Source organism: Gopherus flavomarginatus, chromosome 14, assembly GCF_025201925.1.
Source record: "Gopherus flavomarginatus isolate rGopFla2 chromosome 14, rGopFla2.mat.asm, whole genome shotgun sequence".
NCBI classification, from domain to species: Eukaryota; Metazoa; Chordata; order Testudines; family Testudinidae; genus Gopherus; species Gopherus flavomarginatus.
In genome coordinates, this window is record NC_066630.1 from 6366938 (window position 1) to 6385810 (window position 18873).

The 18873-nt window shown below is 39.0% G+C and overlaps 1 protein-coding gene across 2 annotated transcripts in view; it reads left to right on the plus strand.

Annotated features, from left to right (window-relative positions):
* Window positions 1–18873, plus strand: part of ZCCHC14 (zinc finger CCHC-type containing 14) — a 90211-nt gene that overhangs the window by 3364 nt on the left and 67974 nt on the right. For both annotated transcript variants that reach the window (XM_050922592.1, XM_050922593.1), the window contains one exon: window positions 13759–13882. In XM_050922592.1, coding sequence (XP_050778549.1) covers window positions 13759–13882 — 124 coding nt within the window. The remainder of the gene's footprint in view (window positions 1–13758; window positions 13883–18873) is intronic.

Here is an 18873-nt window from a genome sequence, read left to right on the forward strand (position 1 = left end):
AGATTTTGTCTATATAAAATCTATTACTTTGCGTTAATGTAGTCTTTTATATAAATTCCTTGCTTTTTATATTTTGAAAAATTAAGAGCAACACTGAGTGAATGTTCTGTCATCAAAATAAGCAGCACAGGCGCTGTGCAGTTATGTATATCGACTTTTGAACACATAACTAGATAAATGCACTCTGTGCATACTTACATTGAGAGGGAAAACACACAGGCAGTGACTGCCATTTTCATTCATTTGTAACTTTGTAATGTTTTAGTGATTAGGAATTTTTATAGTTCAAATTTGAATTAAAAAATGAAAACACTTGAATTATCCATGAGCAGCAGTGTCTGAAAAATGTATTAATGCATGTATACCACCTTTATTTTTTTCGTGCTCAGGTAACTCAAAAGGAGTCTCACATAATTTTACTAAAATTCAAAAACAAACAGCTCACCTTCTTCCCCAATCCATTCTGGGCCATGAACAAGTATGAGAAACTTCAGGCTAAAGGAATAATTTTGGAAGGAACTATAAACCTCTGAAAATGCATTTATAATTAAAGTGACTCTTCTAGCACAAATATAACATCAGTGCTGTCATGGTACTTGAATGACATTTGTGTCATCATGTTAATGTTATTTCCCATACCAAGCAAGACACGTCTGGGAAGAAAAAAACTGTAGTTGTTATTGCTGAAATAATTACAATTTACAATCAGTGAAGTGTGCGCATATTTTGTAAGAATCAGGAAGAAAGGGATAATACCCATGAAATGATAAACTGATTACGTACAGGGTTCCATATTCTATGTTTACATCTGGAAGGAGATTGCATGTTCGGTCTGAGGTAGATCTAGATGTTGGACAGTTTTTTGATTCTGTGGATTGCTGATCCAATCTAGTCATTTAAGGTTGAGGGTGAACCATGTCGTATAAAACTTCTGATGTTCTCTGAGATAGTAAGTGCAACAAAATTGAACTAATTAATTCAATTTTCTGGGCGTCAAACAAGTTTTGCTTTAGATATCCCCTGATTTAGGATATATTTTTTTAAATTAATTATTTATTTTACTATAGATGAAAACAGGTTGATAATATCAATTTTACTTCCACCAATGCGGGGATGAGGGTTCGGGGTGGTGTATTTCAATAACTTTTCCTCCTCTACCTATCACTTACATAAAACAATTTTGAGCCAGGACTAAGAAATACTATACAATAGGGCAGGGGTCGGCAACCTTTCGGAAGTGGTGTGCCAAGTCTTCATTTATTCCCTCTAATTTAAGGTTTCGCGTGCCAGTGATACATGTTAATATTTTTAGAAGGTCTCTTTCTATAAGTCTATAATATATAACTAAAATATTGTTGTATGTACAGTAAATAAGGTTTTTAAAATGTCTATGAAGCTTCATTTAAAATTAAATTATAATGCAGAGCCCCCAGACCGGTGGCCAGGACCAGTGTGAGTGCCACTGAAAATCAGCTCGCGTGCTGCCTTCTTCACGCATGCCATAGGTTGCCTTCCCCTGCAATAGGGCATTCCAACAAACAGCAAAATAAGGCTCCTTTAGGTCAGTAACATTTTGGTCATCAGTCCTTCAACTGATTCCATGTTGAAGAATATTCTGGGGCTCTGTGCAGGTGTGTGGATCTTACTGTGTGGAGTCAGCTGCAGAATCAGAGCCTTTTACATAGTAGTTCAGGACATATTTTGTTTGCAGTTGCAAGGAAGTAACACATTCAGTGGTTCATATACTGTAGTTGTGTGATTCTGTTGCAAGTTGATATCTTATGAATGGTAGGCCAGTCAGCCTCTAATTTCTGTACCAACATCTCTGTTCTAAGAATGTAGCATATGATATCTATCAGTCATATTATTTAATATGCTCATTTAAAACTTTGGAAATAAACTGCTTAAGAGGATTTCTATATTGACTGCTGGATCTGGTTTTAGTGATAAGGTCTCACTTTCAGGTGCATGCAAAATAGTTTTGTTTTTATATTGTGTTGCTGCAGCTTATTGTAGGACCTGAGAATATTTTTGAGGAAACAGTAACTGAAATTTGTAATCCTTTTATGGAACCAGATTTTGAAAAAATACATTTAAAAAAAAATTTTTTTTTTGGGGGTGGGGAAGCTGAACCTGAGTCGTACAAGGAGCATATCTAGGAGCTCTCTGGCTTTATCCCAGTCTTGCAAAAGAAGGGTAATAACTGGATTATTCTTAACACTATTGGGTAACTCTGGTTTTAAACTGAATTTTTAGCCTCCAATCTGTCATGAGAAAGTATGTCTTGTTCAGTCATTTATTATGTTAATACCTGTCTAGGCTAGAAATTTGAAGTGTTCCTGTTCCTTTACCACATGACCCAGCCAGGGACTTCAAGACAAGTGGGTGGTACCCCAGATGGGACAAAGTGAACCCTAACTTTCTCCCTGGTCCTCTTTCATTTGTGATGGTAACGACATGGGTGGGTCATCAATGAACCTGCATGCAAATCCCTGTGTTCTAAAAGTGAGATCCTATGCTACATGAGCTAAAGGAGCAGTTCTCTTAGTTTCAAGGCAATGGCATACACAGACCTTTCTGTGGCCTAACCACTTGTGGATACAATGAGCCACACTGTATTAATGTGGCTTACACATAGGTACTGAGTTTCCAGGTTGGAAAGATGACACTCCCTACTTGGACTATCATAATTTATTAGACTTCTTGTTTTCTCTCACAAAAATGATTTAATAGGAAGAACCAGGAAGGTTTTTTTTTTTTTTTATAACTGCACAGGAAGGACTTGAAAGGAGTAAAGTAGTCTCCGTTAGTAGTATGTTCATTTTAATTAAATGAGTGTTGCCCAATTGTATAATGAATGTTAACATGAGACTCTAATTTAGGCATTTAAAATCAAGCTTATTTGGAAATTGGACTGAATATTCCATAGTGAGAAACCAAATAGAAAGACCCAAAAAACTTTCACTGAATTCATAATGATGTTGACTTCCCCCACTTTTTTTTAAATGCAGTCTATGATGATTTCTTCCCCCATGACATCATTGTGTTCAAGTCCTGTGTTTGTACACTAATTTTTTTCTAATTATCTACTGATTATCAATTACCAATTAAGCAAAATTGAAGTAGGACACACTTCATCTGAAATAAAAGTGTATGCTGTAGGAGACTGCACTGTTTTACCTGAACCAATCTCTAAACTTTTTTAGGTAAATCAGTGCTCACACTGTGTGTAAACCACCCATGGAAAAGCAAAGCTAGCAATTGTTAACCACACATAAACAAACATTCCAGTGTGCAACTTCAAAACTGTTGAACAGCAACCTTGTTTTAAAGTATTTAACCACTTGGTTAAAAATTTGTGTTTTTTGACTGTATGAGTTGAATTGCATAAGTTGAGATCCTGTGATTCTTTAGCTGGTTGTTGGAACAGGGCCTGTCTCTTTCTGTGTGTTTGTACAGCACCTAGCACAATGGGGCTCTGATCCTAATTGAGTCCTCTAATTATTACTCCAATATATCTAATAATAACTTTTCCCTTGAAGCCATGTCCTGAGTTTTAGAATATATTTTGTGTTTTGCCATTTTGAGGTTTTGTTGTTTTTGCTGAAAACAAAATAAGTGCTAATTCTAGAGATGCTATTCCCATGATTATAGGTAAGGGCTATTAGCGTTTCTGTTGTAGATTATTTTCACTGACATAACTTAGCAGTTAAAATTAGCTCTATATGAAACTTGGAAGAGAAGGTTTGGTTTGTTTTCCTTTGAAGTGTTCCATATTGGTAAAAGGGGAAAGAGAGCAGGATGAATCAAGAATTGTTTTGCCTGTTGGTAAGTTAGGAGACCTATAAAAGGCAGTAAAGACAATGGTGTTGGGCTCGCCCAAATCCATGTTTCCATATATGCATCTTGCATGAGTTTTGCATTGAGTATGTGGGGCAGCCACTGCTAACCTACTTAGCTTTTGGGTAACTGTTGAAAATATAATTATATACTTCAACAGTGTTTGAAATCACTGACACTTTTAAACTGAAATACTGCACAATATGCCGTTTTAAAGCCTTCATAACTAACTAAAAATGATCCAAAAGTAAACAGACCAATTGCTTAGGAATAACTTTTTAATTGAAGAGCTGTAGAATCAATGATATACTAGCAGTGGTATATTAGTAAATTTCGCTTTTAAACATCAACTGGCTTTCCCCATCCCCTATTTTCCTGTTTTATATGTGAATATTATCACTATCTAACAGCATTATTTAACCTATATCCACTGTTTTAAAATATGAATTTTATCTTGTTCATCTGTCCTTTTGAATTTGTGAGTTGTTAGTCGGTGAGACTAGAGTACCTGTGAATTGTTCCAGTGAAAAGGCAAACTAGAAGTCCGTTCACTGTCTGGTTTGCACTTCAACAAATGTAAGGCTTGTCTTTTCTTCTCTTCCCCTCTCACCTCTGAAATGTGATGCTGGGAGTTGGCAGCTGCAAAAGAAAGATAACACTATTTTGATGCCTAAGGCCTAGTCTACGCGACAGAGTTAGATCGACATAAGGTAGCGTACGTTGACCTAACTCTGTAAGCGTATACACTAAAATGTAGCTCTCACCAATGTAACTTGCTCACTACACCGACTTAATAACTCCACTTCTGCAAGAGGCATAGCGCTTAAGTTGATGTAGTTAGGTTGACACAGTGTCAGTGTACTCTGTGTTGCTTACATCAACTGTTGCTGCCTTTCAGAAACTGTTCCACAGTGCATCATGCTGGCAGTTAAATCAGTGCAAGCGTTCCTGGTGAGGATGTGCCCAGCCAACACAAGGAGCATTGTGTGGACATGTAAAACTGATTCAATTATTGTGATGGCTGTACATCAGCGTAACTTAGGTCAACTTAATTTTGTAGTGTAGACTTCCTTTCGAGTGTATCAGCCATAGAATCAACCAGTACTGTCACCTGTTCAGCTGAAACGGTGTTAGCACAGGTGGGAGTCTTAGCATAGAAAAGGCCTCAATGGCCAGATCATTTTTTAACCGCAGTGTTGATTAAACATGCTTTCAGTGGATTTAATTAAGTGGTGATAAAATCAGATCTGGCTGCAGGAGCCTTGTTCATGCTTTGGCCTCTATTACCACTGATGTTGGCTGGGAATTGTTTTATAAACTTTCCAAATTTAGAGATGGTCTAAAAGGTTTAGAGAGAGACGGAAAGACGAAAAGCCGTTGGATACTTTCAAGTGGACCAGTAAGATGGACTTGCATTGTACTTAGTGCAAGTGTAAATGCGTTTTGTTGCTTTCTTTGTAGATATGAATCTTATCGTGACTATCTGTAGCTACAGTTGTACACTTATGTGCTCTAATTGTACAGATGGTGGGTCCGCCTGTTGCTACTGGAGAGATTTTGCCTTTTTAAAAAAATTATATAAACAAAAGCCCTATTAAAATCATAAAGAGAAATCTATGCACATTTAATTATAAATTAAAATACTGTGTAGTTCAGGATAGAGACCTACATATCAGATAATGCTGATACGTGCCCAAGTCACAGTTAGTATTAAACTGTCTTCTGTTGACTGCTTTACTATTTAAAATAAAAATTATACTGGCAGAATATAGAAGTGATCTAAAGTCTATACTTGCATGAACTTTTTTCTGATCTCAAATGGAAAATCTAGAAAAGGCCTGAATCCTTTTAAATGGTTTATAAATTTGAAAAGATCTGACTCTCTTTTATGCAGTAGGTAACTAATTTAGGTGCTAAAAACTGCATTATGTATCAAATATTAGTGCCGATTCAGTGAGTGGAGGGGAAAGATCAACAGTATTTGCCATTTTATTCTGTCCCACCCCATAAATACTGTAATTCAGAATTGCATGAAAGCTGTAGAACTTCTGATCTTGTGCTGTTGTGTCCTCTTGCTGTTTAATGATGTATTTAAAAAAAACAAACTGAAGGCTTTCTAAGGAAGTTTTGTTTGCTTTACAGCAGTAGCTCAGATGTTGTGTGTTCTGGAAGATTCTGTGGCCAAGTGTGCATTATGGAATTTTAGTAAAGATTTCTGGACAAAGGAAATCTTTATTAAAGAGTAGGGCTGTCGATTAATCACAGTTAACTCGTGTGATTAACTCAAAAATATTAACCGATTAAAAAAACCACACAAATAATTGCACTGTTAAACAATAGAATACCAGTTGAAATTTATTAAATATTTTTGGATGTTTTTGTATATTTTCAAATACTGATTTCTGTTACAACACAGAATACAAAATATTCACTTTATATTATTATAAATATTTGCACTGTAAAAATAAGCAAAAGAAATAGTATTTTTCAGTTCACTTCATACGAGTACTGTAGTGCAATCTGTTTATTGTGAAAGTGTAACTTACAAATGTAGATTTTTTTTTTTTTTGGTTATGTAACTGCACTCAAAAACAAAACAGTGTAAAACGTTAGAGCCTACAAGTCCACTCAGTCCTCCTTCTTATTCAGCCAATTGCTAAGACAAACAAGTTTGTTTACATTTACAGGAGATAATGCTTGACTGCTTCTTATTTACAATGTCACCTGAAAGTGAGAACAGGCATTTGCGTGGCACTTTTGTAGCTGGCCTTGAAGGTATTTACATGCCAGATATGCTAAACTTTCATATTCCTCTTCATGCTTTGGCCACCGTTCCAGAGGACATGCTTCCATGCTGATGATGCTCATTTAAAAAAAAAATGTGTTAATTAAATTTGTGACTTAACTCTTTGGGGGAGAATTTTATGTCTCCTGTTCTGTTTTACCTCCATTCTGCCATATATTTCATGTTATAGCAATCTCGGATGATGACCAAGCACATGTTCGTTTTAAGAACACTTTCATAGCAGATTTGACAAAATGCAAAGGTACCAGTGTGAGATTTCTAAGGATAGATACAGCACTCGACCCAAGGTTTAAGAATCTGAAGTGCCTTTCAGAATCTGAGAGAGATGAGGCATGGAGAATGCTTTCAGAGCTCTTAAAAGAGCAACACTCCGATGTAGAAACTACAGAACCTGAACCACCAAAAAAGAAAATCAATCTTCTGCTGGTAGCATCAGACTCAGATGATGAAAATGAACATGCGTCGGTCAGCTCTGCTTTGGATCATTATTGAGCAGAACCTGTCATCAGCATGGACACGTGTCTTCTAGAATGGTGGTTGAAGCATGAAGGGACATATGAATCTTTAGCACATCTGGCACATAAATATCTTGCGATGCCCGCTGCAACAGTGCCGTGCGAACACCTTTTCTCACTTTCAGGTGACATAAACAAGATGTGGGCAGCATTATCTCCTGCAAATGGTAACTAAGTTTGTTTGTCTGAGCGGTTGGCTAAAGTAGGACTGAGTGGACTCGTAGGTTTTAAAGGTTTACATTGTTTTATTTTTGAAGGCAGTTATGTTTTGTACATAATTCTACATTTGTAAGTTCAACTTTCATTATAAAGAGATTGCACTACAGTACTTGTATTAGGTGAATTGAAATATACTATTTCTTTTGTTTTTTACAGTGCAAATACTTATAATAAAAATAAATATAAAGTGAGCACTGTACACTTTATATTCTGTGTTGTAATTAATTATATTTGAAAATGTAGAAAACCTCCAAAAATATTTAAATAAATGGTATTCTGTTATTGTTTAACGGTGTGATTAATCATGATTCATTTTTTTAATTGCTTGACAGCCCTATTAAAGAGTCATCATTCGCCACACCTTTGATTAAGGTCTTGTGAGCATATACTACACACACAGTCATAGAATTTACGGTGAGACTGGACCACCAGATCATCATTATGTGCTCTGTGATCTGCAGAATGTTGTCCAGCAACAGCAGGGATGACTAGACTTGACATTCATGGTATTTCTAAGGCCTTTTCTACACTGGAGATTTATCCCAATTCCAGCCATCGGTGAATAGCCCTCTGTGTAACTGTACTGGTATGAGCCCCTAGTTAGATAGGGCAAGCCAAGCAGTGATTTGCACCGTTAGAGATTACTGCGATTAAAACCAGGGTATACTGCTGCAGTGCAAATCACAGCTTTCCATTTCTATACTAGACTGGGGTTGCACAAGTGTTGCTACATTGGTGGCCAGAATTTCTAATGCAGAAAAGGCCTGAGATTTAAAACAAATGAACAAAAATCAGAAACACCTAAAAAGGCAGGGGCAGGAATTTATTTATGAATCATAAAAAACAGAGGAGGGCACAAGCCAGACTCTTTTAAAAAAAAACTTTTGCAGCTCACCTGTAAATCTTTCTGCATTTAAGAAACTGAAAGAGAGATTCCATCTCATGAGGGTTTATTCCAAGGGTGTGTATCTGGAATTTGACATGTTTAAACCAGCATTAATAGCCGGCCTCCAATGAAACTACACCGAGGCATACCCAAGTGTAGGCAAGGAAAGCCATGATTTGTGCCAATGAAGCTTGCCCCAGACAGTATTGGCCATTGATTGCTGGTTATGGACAAAATCCCAGTATAGACATTTCACTTTCTGAGGCATTTAAGCCCCAATCTAGCATAGATCTTAACTACATGTGTAAATTTAAGAAGATGAGCAGTGGTATCATGGATTTTTAAAGAGAAAAGCCTATATCTAAGATCAGTAATGCCCAGGTCTTGCAGACATACATGTGGATATAGTCCCTTTGACTTCATTGGGACTACTGGCATGCGTAAGGTTACTCACATGTGCAAAAGTTGGCGGAACTAGGGCCTCAGACAGCATCCTAAAGCCTAGCCCCTGGTTTTTATGCTTCATGGATCAAACTTAGAATGGTGACCTAGTCTCCTATTGCCCGTTAGGAAATTGACATAAGTAACACTGAGAGGGATGGATAGATTCTTTTTATTTTATTTTTTTAATTACTTGGAAGCCTAAGTCACTCAGGGTACACTTTTTAGAAGCAACTATGTACCTAAAAACCCAGAAAAGAGGAGAGACTGTCCCAATCTCCAGTCTTCAGCCGCAACATCTTTTGGTTGAGTGGGTGTTCTAAAACAGCACTGTAGTATCTGAATGACCCCTCAAAATTTAGCTCATGCTAATTAGAGATTGAAAGGACTACTATTTAAATTTTCCCCAGGCTTTATAAAAAATGGAACAAAATTGTTAACTATTCTCAATATGTGGCCCCAAACCTGAGAGGTCTGGAAATTAAAACAAATAAATAAATAAATAAATAAATAGAATTAGAGAAAGCTATCAGACAGTGTAATTTACAGGGTGACAAATTAGTGGAGCCCATTACTCTCTAGGATTCCTGCCTCCCCAGTCCTTAGTTATTTTTTCATATCTGCGACATTATGTGGATTTTTCCCTCAGCAATAAATAGAAATTGTTGTATTTGTTCATGCAGCTCTTGGGCTTGAAACCATTAGATGCCACCTAGTGCTATTCTCTTATCCAGCCTTCACTTTCTATGTTTTTAGTCTAATTATACTCTGAATATTTATTACTGAATAGGCAAGGAAATGAGTATTTTTTTTGCATAGAGTATTAGTGAAAAAACATCCTCCATGAAATTCCTTGTTCCTGAAAAAACACCTATGTAATCTTTTCATAAACTTGGAGAGTATAGGTAGTCATGTTACACATTAGATAGTGTTGGCTTTAATTCAATCCAGGCCAACAGATAGTTTTCCGTTAAACCATCTATATTTTGTGTTCTGGTTAGTTATTCTGAAAGGGAACAGATAATTACTGTTCTACTTAAATACTTACCAAGTTAAATTTCCTATTTATGAACCCTGCTGTTCTCATGAAAAGACTTGGTGTAGTAAATTGACTGTTATACGTTCTCACTGGGTAGCACAGCTAACAGTAAACCTGGCTTCAAAGATTTACCACGTCCCATACTTACTTGAACCATCCATGCATTAGTGAGAACGTTTTAGACTGGTAGATCTTATTACGTCTTGTACAGCTACAGTAGGGGTTGTCAGTATTTCCATTGTGAACTTATCTTTGTGCACTGTAATACATAGGAACCATGACATAAGAACCTGAACTCTGAATTTTCTTGCTATTTTAAATTTGTCAACTGTGACTCTGTTAACATGGTTTATACTTAATGAATCATTATATATAATTTCTGCACAGAACCTCCCTCAATGAGCCGCCGTGTATCCAGCTCCCCCCCCCCCCGAATCCTTATTGAGTTGCCTGCACCCAGATTGCCCCCCACGAAACCCTCTCACTCCTCACTTGGGTCCTCGCATACTAAGCCCCTCCATACTTGGATCCTGCTGAGCTGAGTCTGGCTGCCCACACCTGGTGTACCTGGCATGGAGGGGCAGGGCCCTGGGGTGTTTCAGGGGCAGGCCCTGCCCTTGCACTTTCTTAGGGTTGGGTGCAGCCTCACTGCAAAGTCTGTGTCCGGGGTGGGGTGTATGGGGAGGTGTTATATGGTGGTCTTCCATCTTCGTGCAACCAGTGGCTTGTGCCCCCCACTACTATGCTGGAGCCTCCACATTTATTTATTAACAAAATTTGCAGAATTTTAAAATATTGTGTGCAGAATTTTTATTTGCTTAGCGCAGAATTCCCTCAGGAGTAGTGTGGCTGTAAAAACATAATTGTGTGTAAATGTTGATATTTTTCATGTCAGTTTTCTTCTGGGACTGCAAGTTTCACAGTTCATGCAATCCTAGGATTTTGCAGTGTGTGTGGTCCAATCAAATATCACTTATAAAATAGCTGGCTGATCTGAAAATATTACTTACGTTACAAAACATTTTTATTGAAACTTTCCCTTTCTCTAGAAAAACTTCAATGATAAGCAATGTCAAAGGATATGGAAGTCAGTGGAAAAAAGTTATTTAAAATCTGCATGAAGACTTTTAAAAAGTCATAGTGAGCCTGACCATAACACCATTAGCTCCCTAACTAAAGTGCTCCATTTGGAACTGATCAGGGTGTTGTGGTTGAACGCCAGTTTAAATTTACTGTACTTTGATGTGAGAGTGAGTCAGATAACGTATGAGTTCAGCTAGTCAAGATGTGGGCTAAATTAATCTTTACCAAAAATAACAAAAGGATTTATGTCTTCCTGGGAAGAATTCAGATTTTACGTATAACCAAAAATGGGTGACAGCAATCCTTACTTGGGAAAACATCAATGTTTCTTGGGTTAAACTTTCCACTGCCAGCAGCAGGTTGGAGTCAGCAGAATGCCCAGCCCTCTGGAACGTCTCTCTCCAGCAATCCACCAGAGTCTGAGTTTAATGAGCTTCAGAAACAGTGCATGATTAGCTCTTCGATCAAGCCTTTGAAAAATCCTAGTTAGGGCATTGGGATTTGTGTGCGTGTGTGTCTGAGCTAAGGGTTTCATTCCTAGCCTTTTAATCTGAAAGCTTTGTGTTTCACTGTTTTTCAGTTGTTCTTATAGGTGTAAGACGTCTGCATGCTTGGCTGTGGAAATCCAAGTAAATGTCTGAATTAAAAAAGTAAAAGCAGTGTAGTGATGTTAAAGAGGAAGACAGGACTTGTAATCATTTCTGTTCCAGCATCTCTCAAGATTTTCTCCTATAATCTGTCTTTCCCTTTTGGGGGCCCTGGTGGTGTTTTTTAAAGCAGGTCGACTTCTCTAGCACAGGTGTAAACTGTCATAGTCTGAACAAATGAGCTTTTGAAAATCTACACTCATAATTCCTTCACTTGGGCACTTAGGTGTTAGAGCCTTAAAAGTGTGTGTGTGTCACACATGTGAAGGCCAAGGTTTTATGTGAACCTCACAAAGGAATAATTCTACAAAAACAGGGAGGAATTTATGCAAAATCTAAAACATGTAATTCAGTTAGTCACAATGTACTAGGCTACAGGTGCGCAAACTTTGTGGCCTGAGGGCCACATCGGGTTTCTGAAATTGTATGGAGGGCCAGTTAGGGGAGGCTGTACCTCCCCAAACAGCCAGGCATGGCCAGGCCCCTGATGCCCTCCCTGCACTTCTGCCCATCCAACCCCTCCCCGTTTCCCTGATGGCCTCCCATCCTGGGATTCCTTCCCCATCCACACACTACTGTCCCCGACCACCCCCCAGAACCCCCACCCCTGGCTGCCCCCTGCTGCCCCATCCAACCCCTTCTCTCATTCCTGACTGCCCCCGCCCTGGGACCCCTACCCCATCCAACCACCCCTTCTCCCTGACTGCCCCCAGAACACCTGCCCCTGACTGCCCCTCGCTGCCCCATCCAACCCCCCTCCTTCGTGACTGCCCCCCAAGATCCCTGCACCCATTCAACCTCCCCCGTTCCCTGCCCTCTGACTGCCCTAAACAATATCCACACTCCCACCCCCTGACACCCCGAACTCCCCTACCCTCTATCTCTCCCTGCCCCCTTACTGCGCTGCCTGGAGCACCAGGTCAGGCCATGGCTCGGCAGCTGCGCTGCCCAGCTGCCCAGAGCATTGCACCAGCAGCGTGGCATGCTGAGGTTGTGGGGGCCAGGGAACAGCAGGAGAGGGGCCGGGACCTAGCCGGCCAGGCAGGAGGGTCCTGCCGACCGGATGTGGCCTGCAGGCCATAGTTTGCCTACCTCTGTTCTAAGCTAACAGTGAGGTAGATTAGATGTTTTTTAAAAATTGCTTTCCTCCTCATGGTCCTGCCTGGAATCACTATATGATTGAACCTTACAGGAAATTGTAAACTCTGATGTTAGTTATCGTGAATAATGACTAGTTTCTTTTGTTACACTGAGATTACATTTTCCTCTCTTGTGATTTATGAAAGGATAGAACCTATGTTAAATTAGAATCCTACAGACGGATTTCTTGTTAATTCAAAATGTGGAAGTTGAATTTCAAGGAATGCATTTGTTAATATGAGTACTTTTTGTTGTAACCTATTTAAACACACATGTTTTTTGCCTTTCAGATACTTAAGCCCTACTGCTAATGTGACCATTTTCCATATCTGCTTCTTATTTTTTAGAAAATGTGAGAGACTAATTGACTTGCTTTAGGTGGCAAGTTCTTCACATTACACTACTAACAATAGGTGTTTCTCTACATTGTAGCACAAATGTGCGTATTGTTGTGGACAGCAACTAAAGTAGTTTAAATGTTCTGTTTTTCATATGATTTATGTTTGTTTTTCTAGCTCTTGAGTCATAGTGAAAATATGTTCCTTATGCTAAGTGCAGATTAAAGAGTACGTATTATGCTGTAAAGTTGTTTTTTGATGATGCAGCCTACTTTTTTTTCAGAATGAGTAATTTTTTATCAAAATATAGTCTTCAAATCTTGATGGCAAGCTCCCAAATTGCAAAGCCAACTGAGTCATTTTCTTACTGTTTTTTATCCTGAGAGGTGAAGTTGGTTTCTTATCTGTTGCAGTAATATTTAAGATCTATGACACAGCATAAAAGTGATTGTCCTTTGCTTGACATAGTAACCCAGGTTTGCTCGTAAAATTAACAAAAGAAGAGTTTATAAACTTGTTTAAAATGAACTGTTGCATAAGCATAACACTTTAAAAAAGAATGGTACTTCATGTATCACTGTGTGGATTATGAAGGCTAATTTTAGATTTACAAATAACTGACTAAAAAGTTCCTCCACCAAATTGTTACTTGCAATATACAGTATACTGAAAAATGTAGAACTGTTTTAGAATAGAATAGTAATGCTCTTGATAGCTCTTAACTCAATTTGAAACACTATTCACTTAGTAGAGGAAAATAAAATATTCCAGAGTTACATCAGCTTTATTTTTATTTTTTTCCAGGTCGCTCCAAGATCTGAGACCCCCATAAACAATGTCAGTAACAGTTTGGAAAATGCACTACATACGTCAGCACATTCCATTGAGGAGTCGTTACCCAAGAGGTCTTCAGGAAAACACTCCAAAGGTGGGTCCCAACTTGTTTTGCATAAGTCACATCATATATCTCTGATTGCTTTAAGGAAGTATTTTATAATCCTGACCCAAAATTGTAAATGTGTTTCTTTGCTAACTTGTTGAATTTAGCGAGGATAGCACACTGAATGTAGAATGGTCATTGGAGAAAGTCGTCATAGTTAAATTTATATAGTAAGAGACACATTCTGCTGGGCAGTTAACAAGAATGTTGCTTACAACTTAAAACCCTTTTAACTCTTTGGTCAAATGATGTCTTCCCGAAAACTAAATGTCTGCTGATTTGTTTAAATGGTTGGTAGTCCATATATCTTGTCTTTGTATAAGTAGTTAACTGACATATTTTAGTATAACAAAATGTTTGCTATGGTCAGTGTTGCTGTTCTTAGAGATAAGAAAATGGGTAGAAGAGCATCTGTGCTTTTTGGTGTTCTGTTTTGGTTTTCGAGAGGACACGCGTGCAGTGTGGAGGGTAGGAGAATCAGTCGACCCTTGGCACCCTCCTTCCCTCAGCTATACAACCCCTATTGTTCTGTTCATTTGCTAACTTTGAAAACAGAATGTTCATCCAAAATCACTAGGAGTTCAATTTAATGCTGCATTGCCAGTAGGTAATAATAAATGTACAGACCTTTCAGTGTCCAATATCTGTGTGTAAGTATACCTTTCATGTTGATATCGGTTATTTAAAAAAATGTTTGAGAATGTTGGTGGTGGATGGGGAGCTAACAGAGGTTGTGCTCACACTTTTAACATTTGTACTTTGTAGCAAACTGATACATCGTCATGGGTGTAGTCACCCTCATGGGGGGAGGGGTGGGTTGGTAGAAGAAGGAACAGTTCTAGTCATTTAATGGTACATTCAGTGGGGGCACAAGCAAAAAATAGGTTTCCTGAAATTTTGAGTTGTGGAGAGCAACGTCCCTTTCCACTCCCATCCCTTTGGTTTATGCTTAGAAATACTCAATCTCCTTTACTTTAGATCAGCAGCACCCAGAATATAAGTTTACTTTTTTTTTTTCATTGCAGGCAGAGAAATATGTGGCCCATGGTTATGCTGGGGAAAATTTTGAGCTCTGAGCTAATTGTAATGGGGTTTAATACTCTATACAGAGACTAAGGGAGTGAAGGAGCAGTATTGGAGGATCTGCTCAAAGGGGAATTCTGACAGTCAGGCAGAGAGTGGCGATGCAGGGGGGAATAGGAATGAAGAAGAGGCTGTCCAAAGGTAGGAAGACAGTTTTCAGTTTCTGGGGACAGAGCTATCCACAGGAGAAGGATCTGGATTGTGGGAGTAAACCACAACCAAGAGGGTAAGGGCCTGACCCTTTCTCCACCTCCACTCCCTGCTGAGATAGAATAATTGAACACTGGGAGGAGAGCGAGGGAATACTTATTTGACCATGTGGGCTGCTGAGACTGGGAACTCCCCACTGGAGTGGGGAGAGGACTGAAGAGAGAGCAGGAAGTTAGGAAGCAGCATGGGGGGGCTAGTTAGGTGCATTAGAAAGAGACAACTGAGGCACTTAATGCCACTCCCTTGGGACCCTTAGCTGAGACCGGTGGAGATGGAGGTCCTGGGTCCCACCTACTGGCTACCGCCAGGAGAACTCTGGGGCACTGGAAATGACTGAATGAAGCTTGACTGCTAGCCTTGCTGACTCCTATGCAAGCTCATCCCAGGATGCTGGGGTTGGAAGGACCATTGAGCTATGGCCTTCCTGCTACACCTGCTGGCTTCCAAGTAAAACCTGCCACTCTAGTTTTATACTTATGTAGAACAACTTTTGTTAATGCCTTTGTAGGATCTGTATAGAAGAAATAATGCTGATTAAATTACACAAATTGATTAATGCTAATATTTTGTCTTTAAATTTAGAATAGGATTCAAGTGTAACAACAAATCTAAGAAATTATGGTCTGAGTGATAAGTTTAAATAAAGAGCTGAAATCTAGTCATTTTGCTGGGGGCAATGTTGTGTAGTGGTTAGAGCAGTAGCCTGTAACCACTCCTGGGTTCTGTCATTTGCTGTGTAACCTTGGGTAAATCTCTCTCAACTGCTTTCTGCTTCAATTTCCCCATCTGCAAAATGAATCTAGTAATACCACTTTGAAATCCTTGATGAAAAGTGCTTTTACAAGTGCAGCACTATTTATTTGCTATAGAAGCAGAGGAGCCAAAATAGATTCAAAGTAATTGAAGATCCTGAGCAAAACTTCTTGGCTTGTCTCCACTGGAAACTCCTATTTTGTGATATACCCAACAATAATCCCAATAGCTATATGTAGCAGTAAGTTTACAGCCAAATAATGCTGTAAGTAGCTATTTCTTCAGCTGTAAAAAATGCAGCTCTCTGCAGAAACCTTCCAAGGTTTGTGACTTCCATCTGACAAAAATAGGACAGAGTTTGGCCTTGAATTTTCATTCTTGGACCATGATGGTTGTTCTAGCACTAGAAAAATGTGCCAAGACTAGTCATGGTACAGACTGAAATTAATTACAGTTTCTTCTTATACTTTTTTTATTCCATGAATTTTAGAATAGGATAACCAGTTTGTTTGCAGGGATGTTGTTTAATGTGTATGTTGCAAAATGCTCAGGGATCAAAAGAAATCATGGAACAAATACAGTTATTTGAGTAACTAGTATTCTAGTTTCTGGTTAACCAGCAACAATTCTGTTTCTGACCCCTCTTCCATGTATGACAGTCTGTCCTGTGGGATGATGGTCCTCTCCTTGCAGGTTGGAGTCAGATCTGAGATTGACAGCTAGTCTGGGGCCAGGACTGCCCCTCCGTGGAAAAGCCCCTGATTTCTCTGCCTCCACTCCTGGGTGGTCAGTTGACCAGGGATCTCTCCATTGTAGCAGAGGCTTTCAGGGATAGAACAACTCCAAAATTTTGAATTTCACTCTATTGGAGACTCCAGAAACAAGTGTAAATATTTTTTTTAATTCTGTCTTTTTTGGCCAGGCGTTTCTAACCAGCCTTTCCTCATAGATTGCTGCAAGAGAAGATTACAAATGCTCTAGTTCATCCTCTCTAGTCAGGAGCACTAAGCCAGACTGCCCCAGCCGCAGAGAGGAGCTTGTGTCTGAAACAGAGAGCAACCCAGAGGTGAAGGAGAGGGCCAGGTCTCCCTGAAGCACTCCAGACACTCTTGGTAGGCAGGAGGGCTAGGTCCTTACCAAGCCAGGGTATTGGGCTGTGGATAAAATTTGAAAATGATTTTCATCCTGACTCGCAGAAATCTTAGTAAACCATGCACTCTCTGGTTGTACTTGTTTTTAGCAGGATTTTCTTAGTCCTGGGAATATTGACAGTGGTTGTTAATTAACCCCCTACCCTTCATCCTTAGTATCCAGCTTTCAGTGCACTTGGATGTAGAAATATTACATACTCCTAGTTGGTGAAGGAGGCAAGAAAAGCAGTGGGCTATACTGTTATGCCTGCTGAATACTTCTTGGCGACGACCTAGTTTCAGTAATTCTGGTTTGTATAAATAGTGCAGTTAGTGTATTTGCAGTATTTTATATTGTCCTGGTTGGTTGGTTCGGTGGGGTTGTTTTTTTGTTTTTGTTTGCTTGGTCATGTGTGTGTCACAAGATGGTTAGCTGGAAACATTTATATATGAGAGAGAACATATATAGCTTAACTTAGTTTTTTTCACCTGGTTACTTGCCTAACATATATGTTACAGTTAGAACATCTAAACGTGTACTTTAGAACATCTAAAGTAGTTGTCCATCCCATCTGTGTAAAATATATCCTTGCTTTAAATAACAAATAAATGTCAGCCTTTAGAGATTTATAAGCCTTGCCTTTTTTCTTCATGCTAAGGTCCATAAATCTCTTACAATGAGGACTATGCCCTGTTTGCAACTTGGGGATAGAACCAGAGCCCACAGTCACTGGCAACAGGGGAATATCCTGTCCCTGTCCCTTGAAGTTCCCTTCATTTTTTTCCCCAGCTCTCACAATGGCATGCAGTCTCAGCCAGCCTTTCTTGCTGTCGGGGTTTTCTGAGGGGAATTCCAAACTTTATTTCAAATTTGTAGACTAACAATTTGGTTCAATAATGTCTCTCTCCAGTTCCCAGCCATATTCCAGGGCTGTATTTGGTTTTGGGAGAGATTGTCCCTTCAGCTTTGTTTCCTCCTCTGAGGTGTAGCTCACAAAGGAGGTCTGCTATTGCAAGACCACTTCTCCATCCAGGACCAGGTAGGTTTAAAATGAATACTTTGTTGAAATTATTGTTGGTCTCATGCACCCCAAAAGTGAAGTTAACCAATAGAACTTTTTCTACTGGGTAGTGCAAAGTCTATAGTTTAGTTACTATGTTAAACCAGTGAAATGTAGCCTCGAGCACCTCCTAGGAGGGTTTTGTTGTGAGTATATAAATGTCAAGTCTCTGTGGTAAGTACATTTCTATGCAGTTTCCAACATTAAATGCTTCCTTTGGGCATCAACCTTATTCCAACCCTGTAAGATCGTAGAGCACTACCTTGGAACCTCATTTTGTTCCTCACAGCAGTGTGGTGTGTAACCCCCTGCTGTTATACTTCCTATCCATTAGAGCAGTGGTTCCTAGACTTGTTCTATCTGGTTTTATTTGAAGTTGAGAACTTTCTCTAATTAGACCTGGTGGTGTACTTTTTTACACAAACAGGTATTCCTTGCAACTTTTGTAGCATTAATTCCCTAAATAAATCCAAGAAATATTCTTCTGGCTAAGCATCAGAGCATCTTTAGGAGCACTGACAGTTTCAAGGCAGAGTTGGCATGCCGTCTGTATTAGGATTTGCTAGATGTTCACATGGCCATCAATACTTAAGTTCACCAAGTTCTGCATATTGGTCATTCAATCTTAGCCAGCATCATTTAACATGTGTGCTTGCACACCTTGCTATGGATGCCTACATCTAAAGGATGATCCTACTTCCAACGCCGGAGGTGGCACTGCTATGAAAATTCCATCATAAAA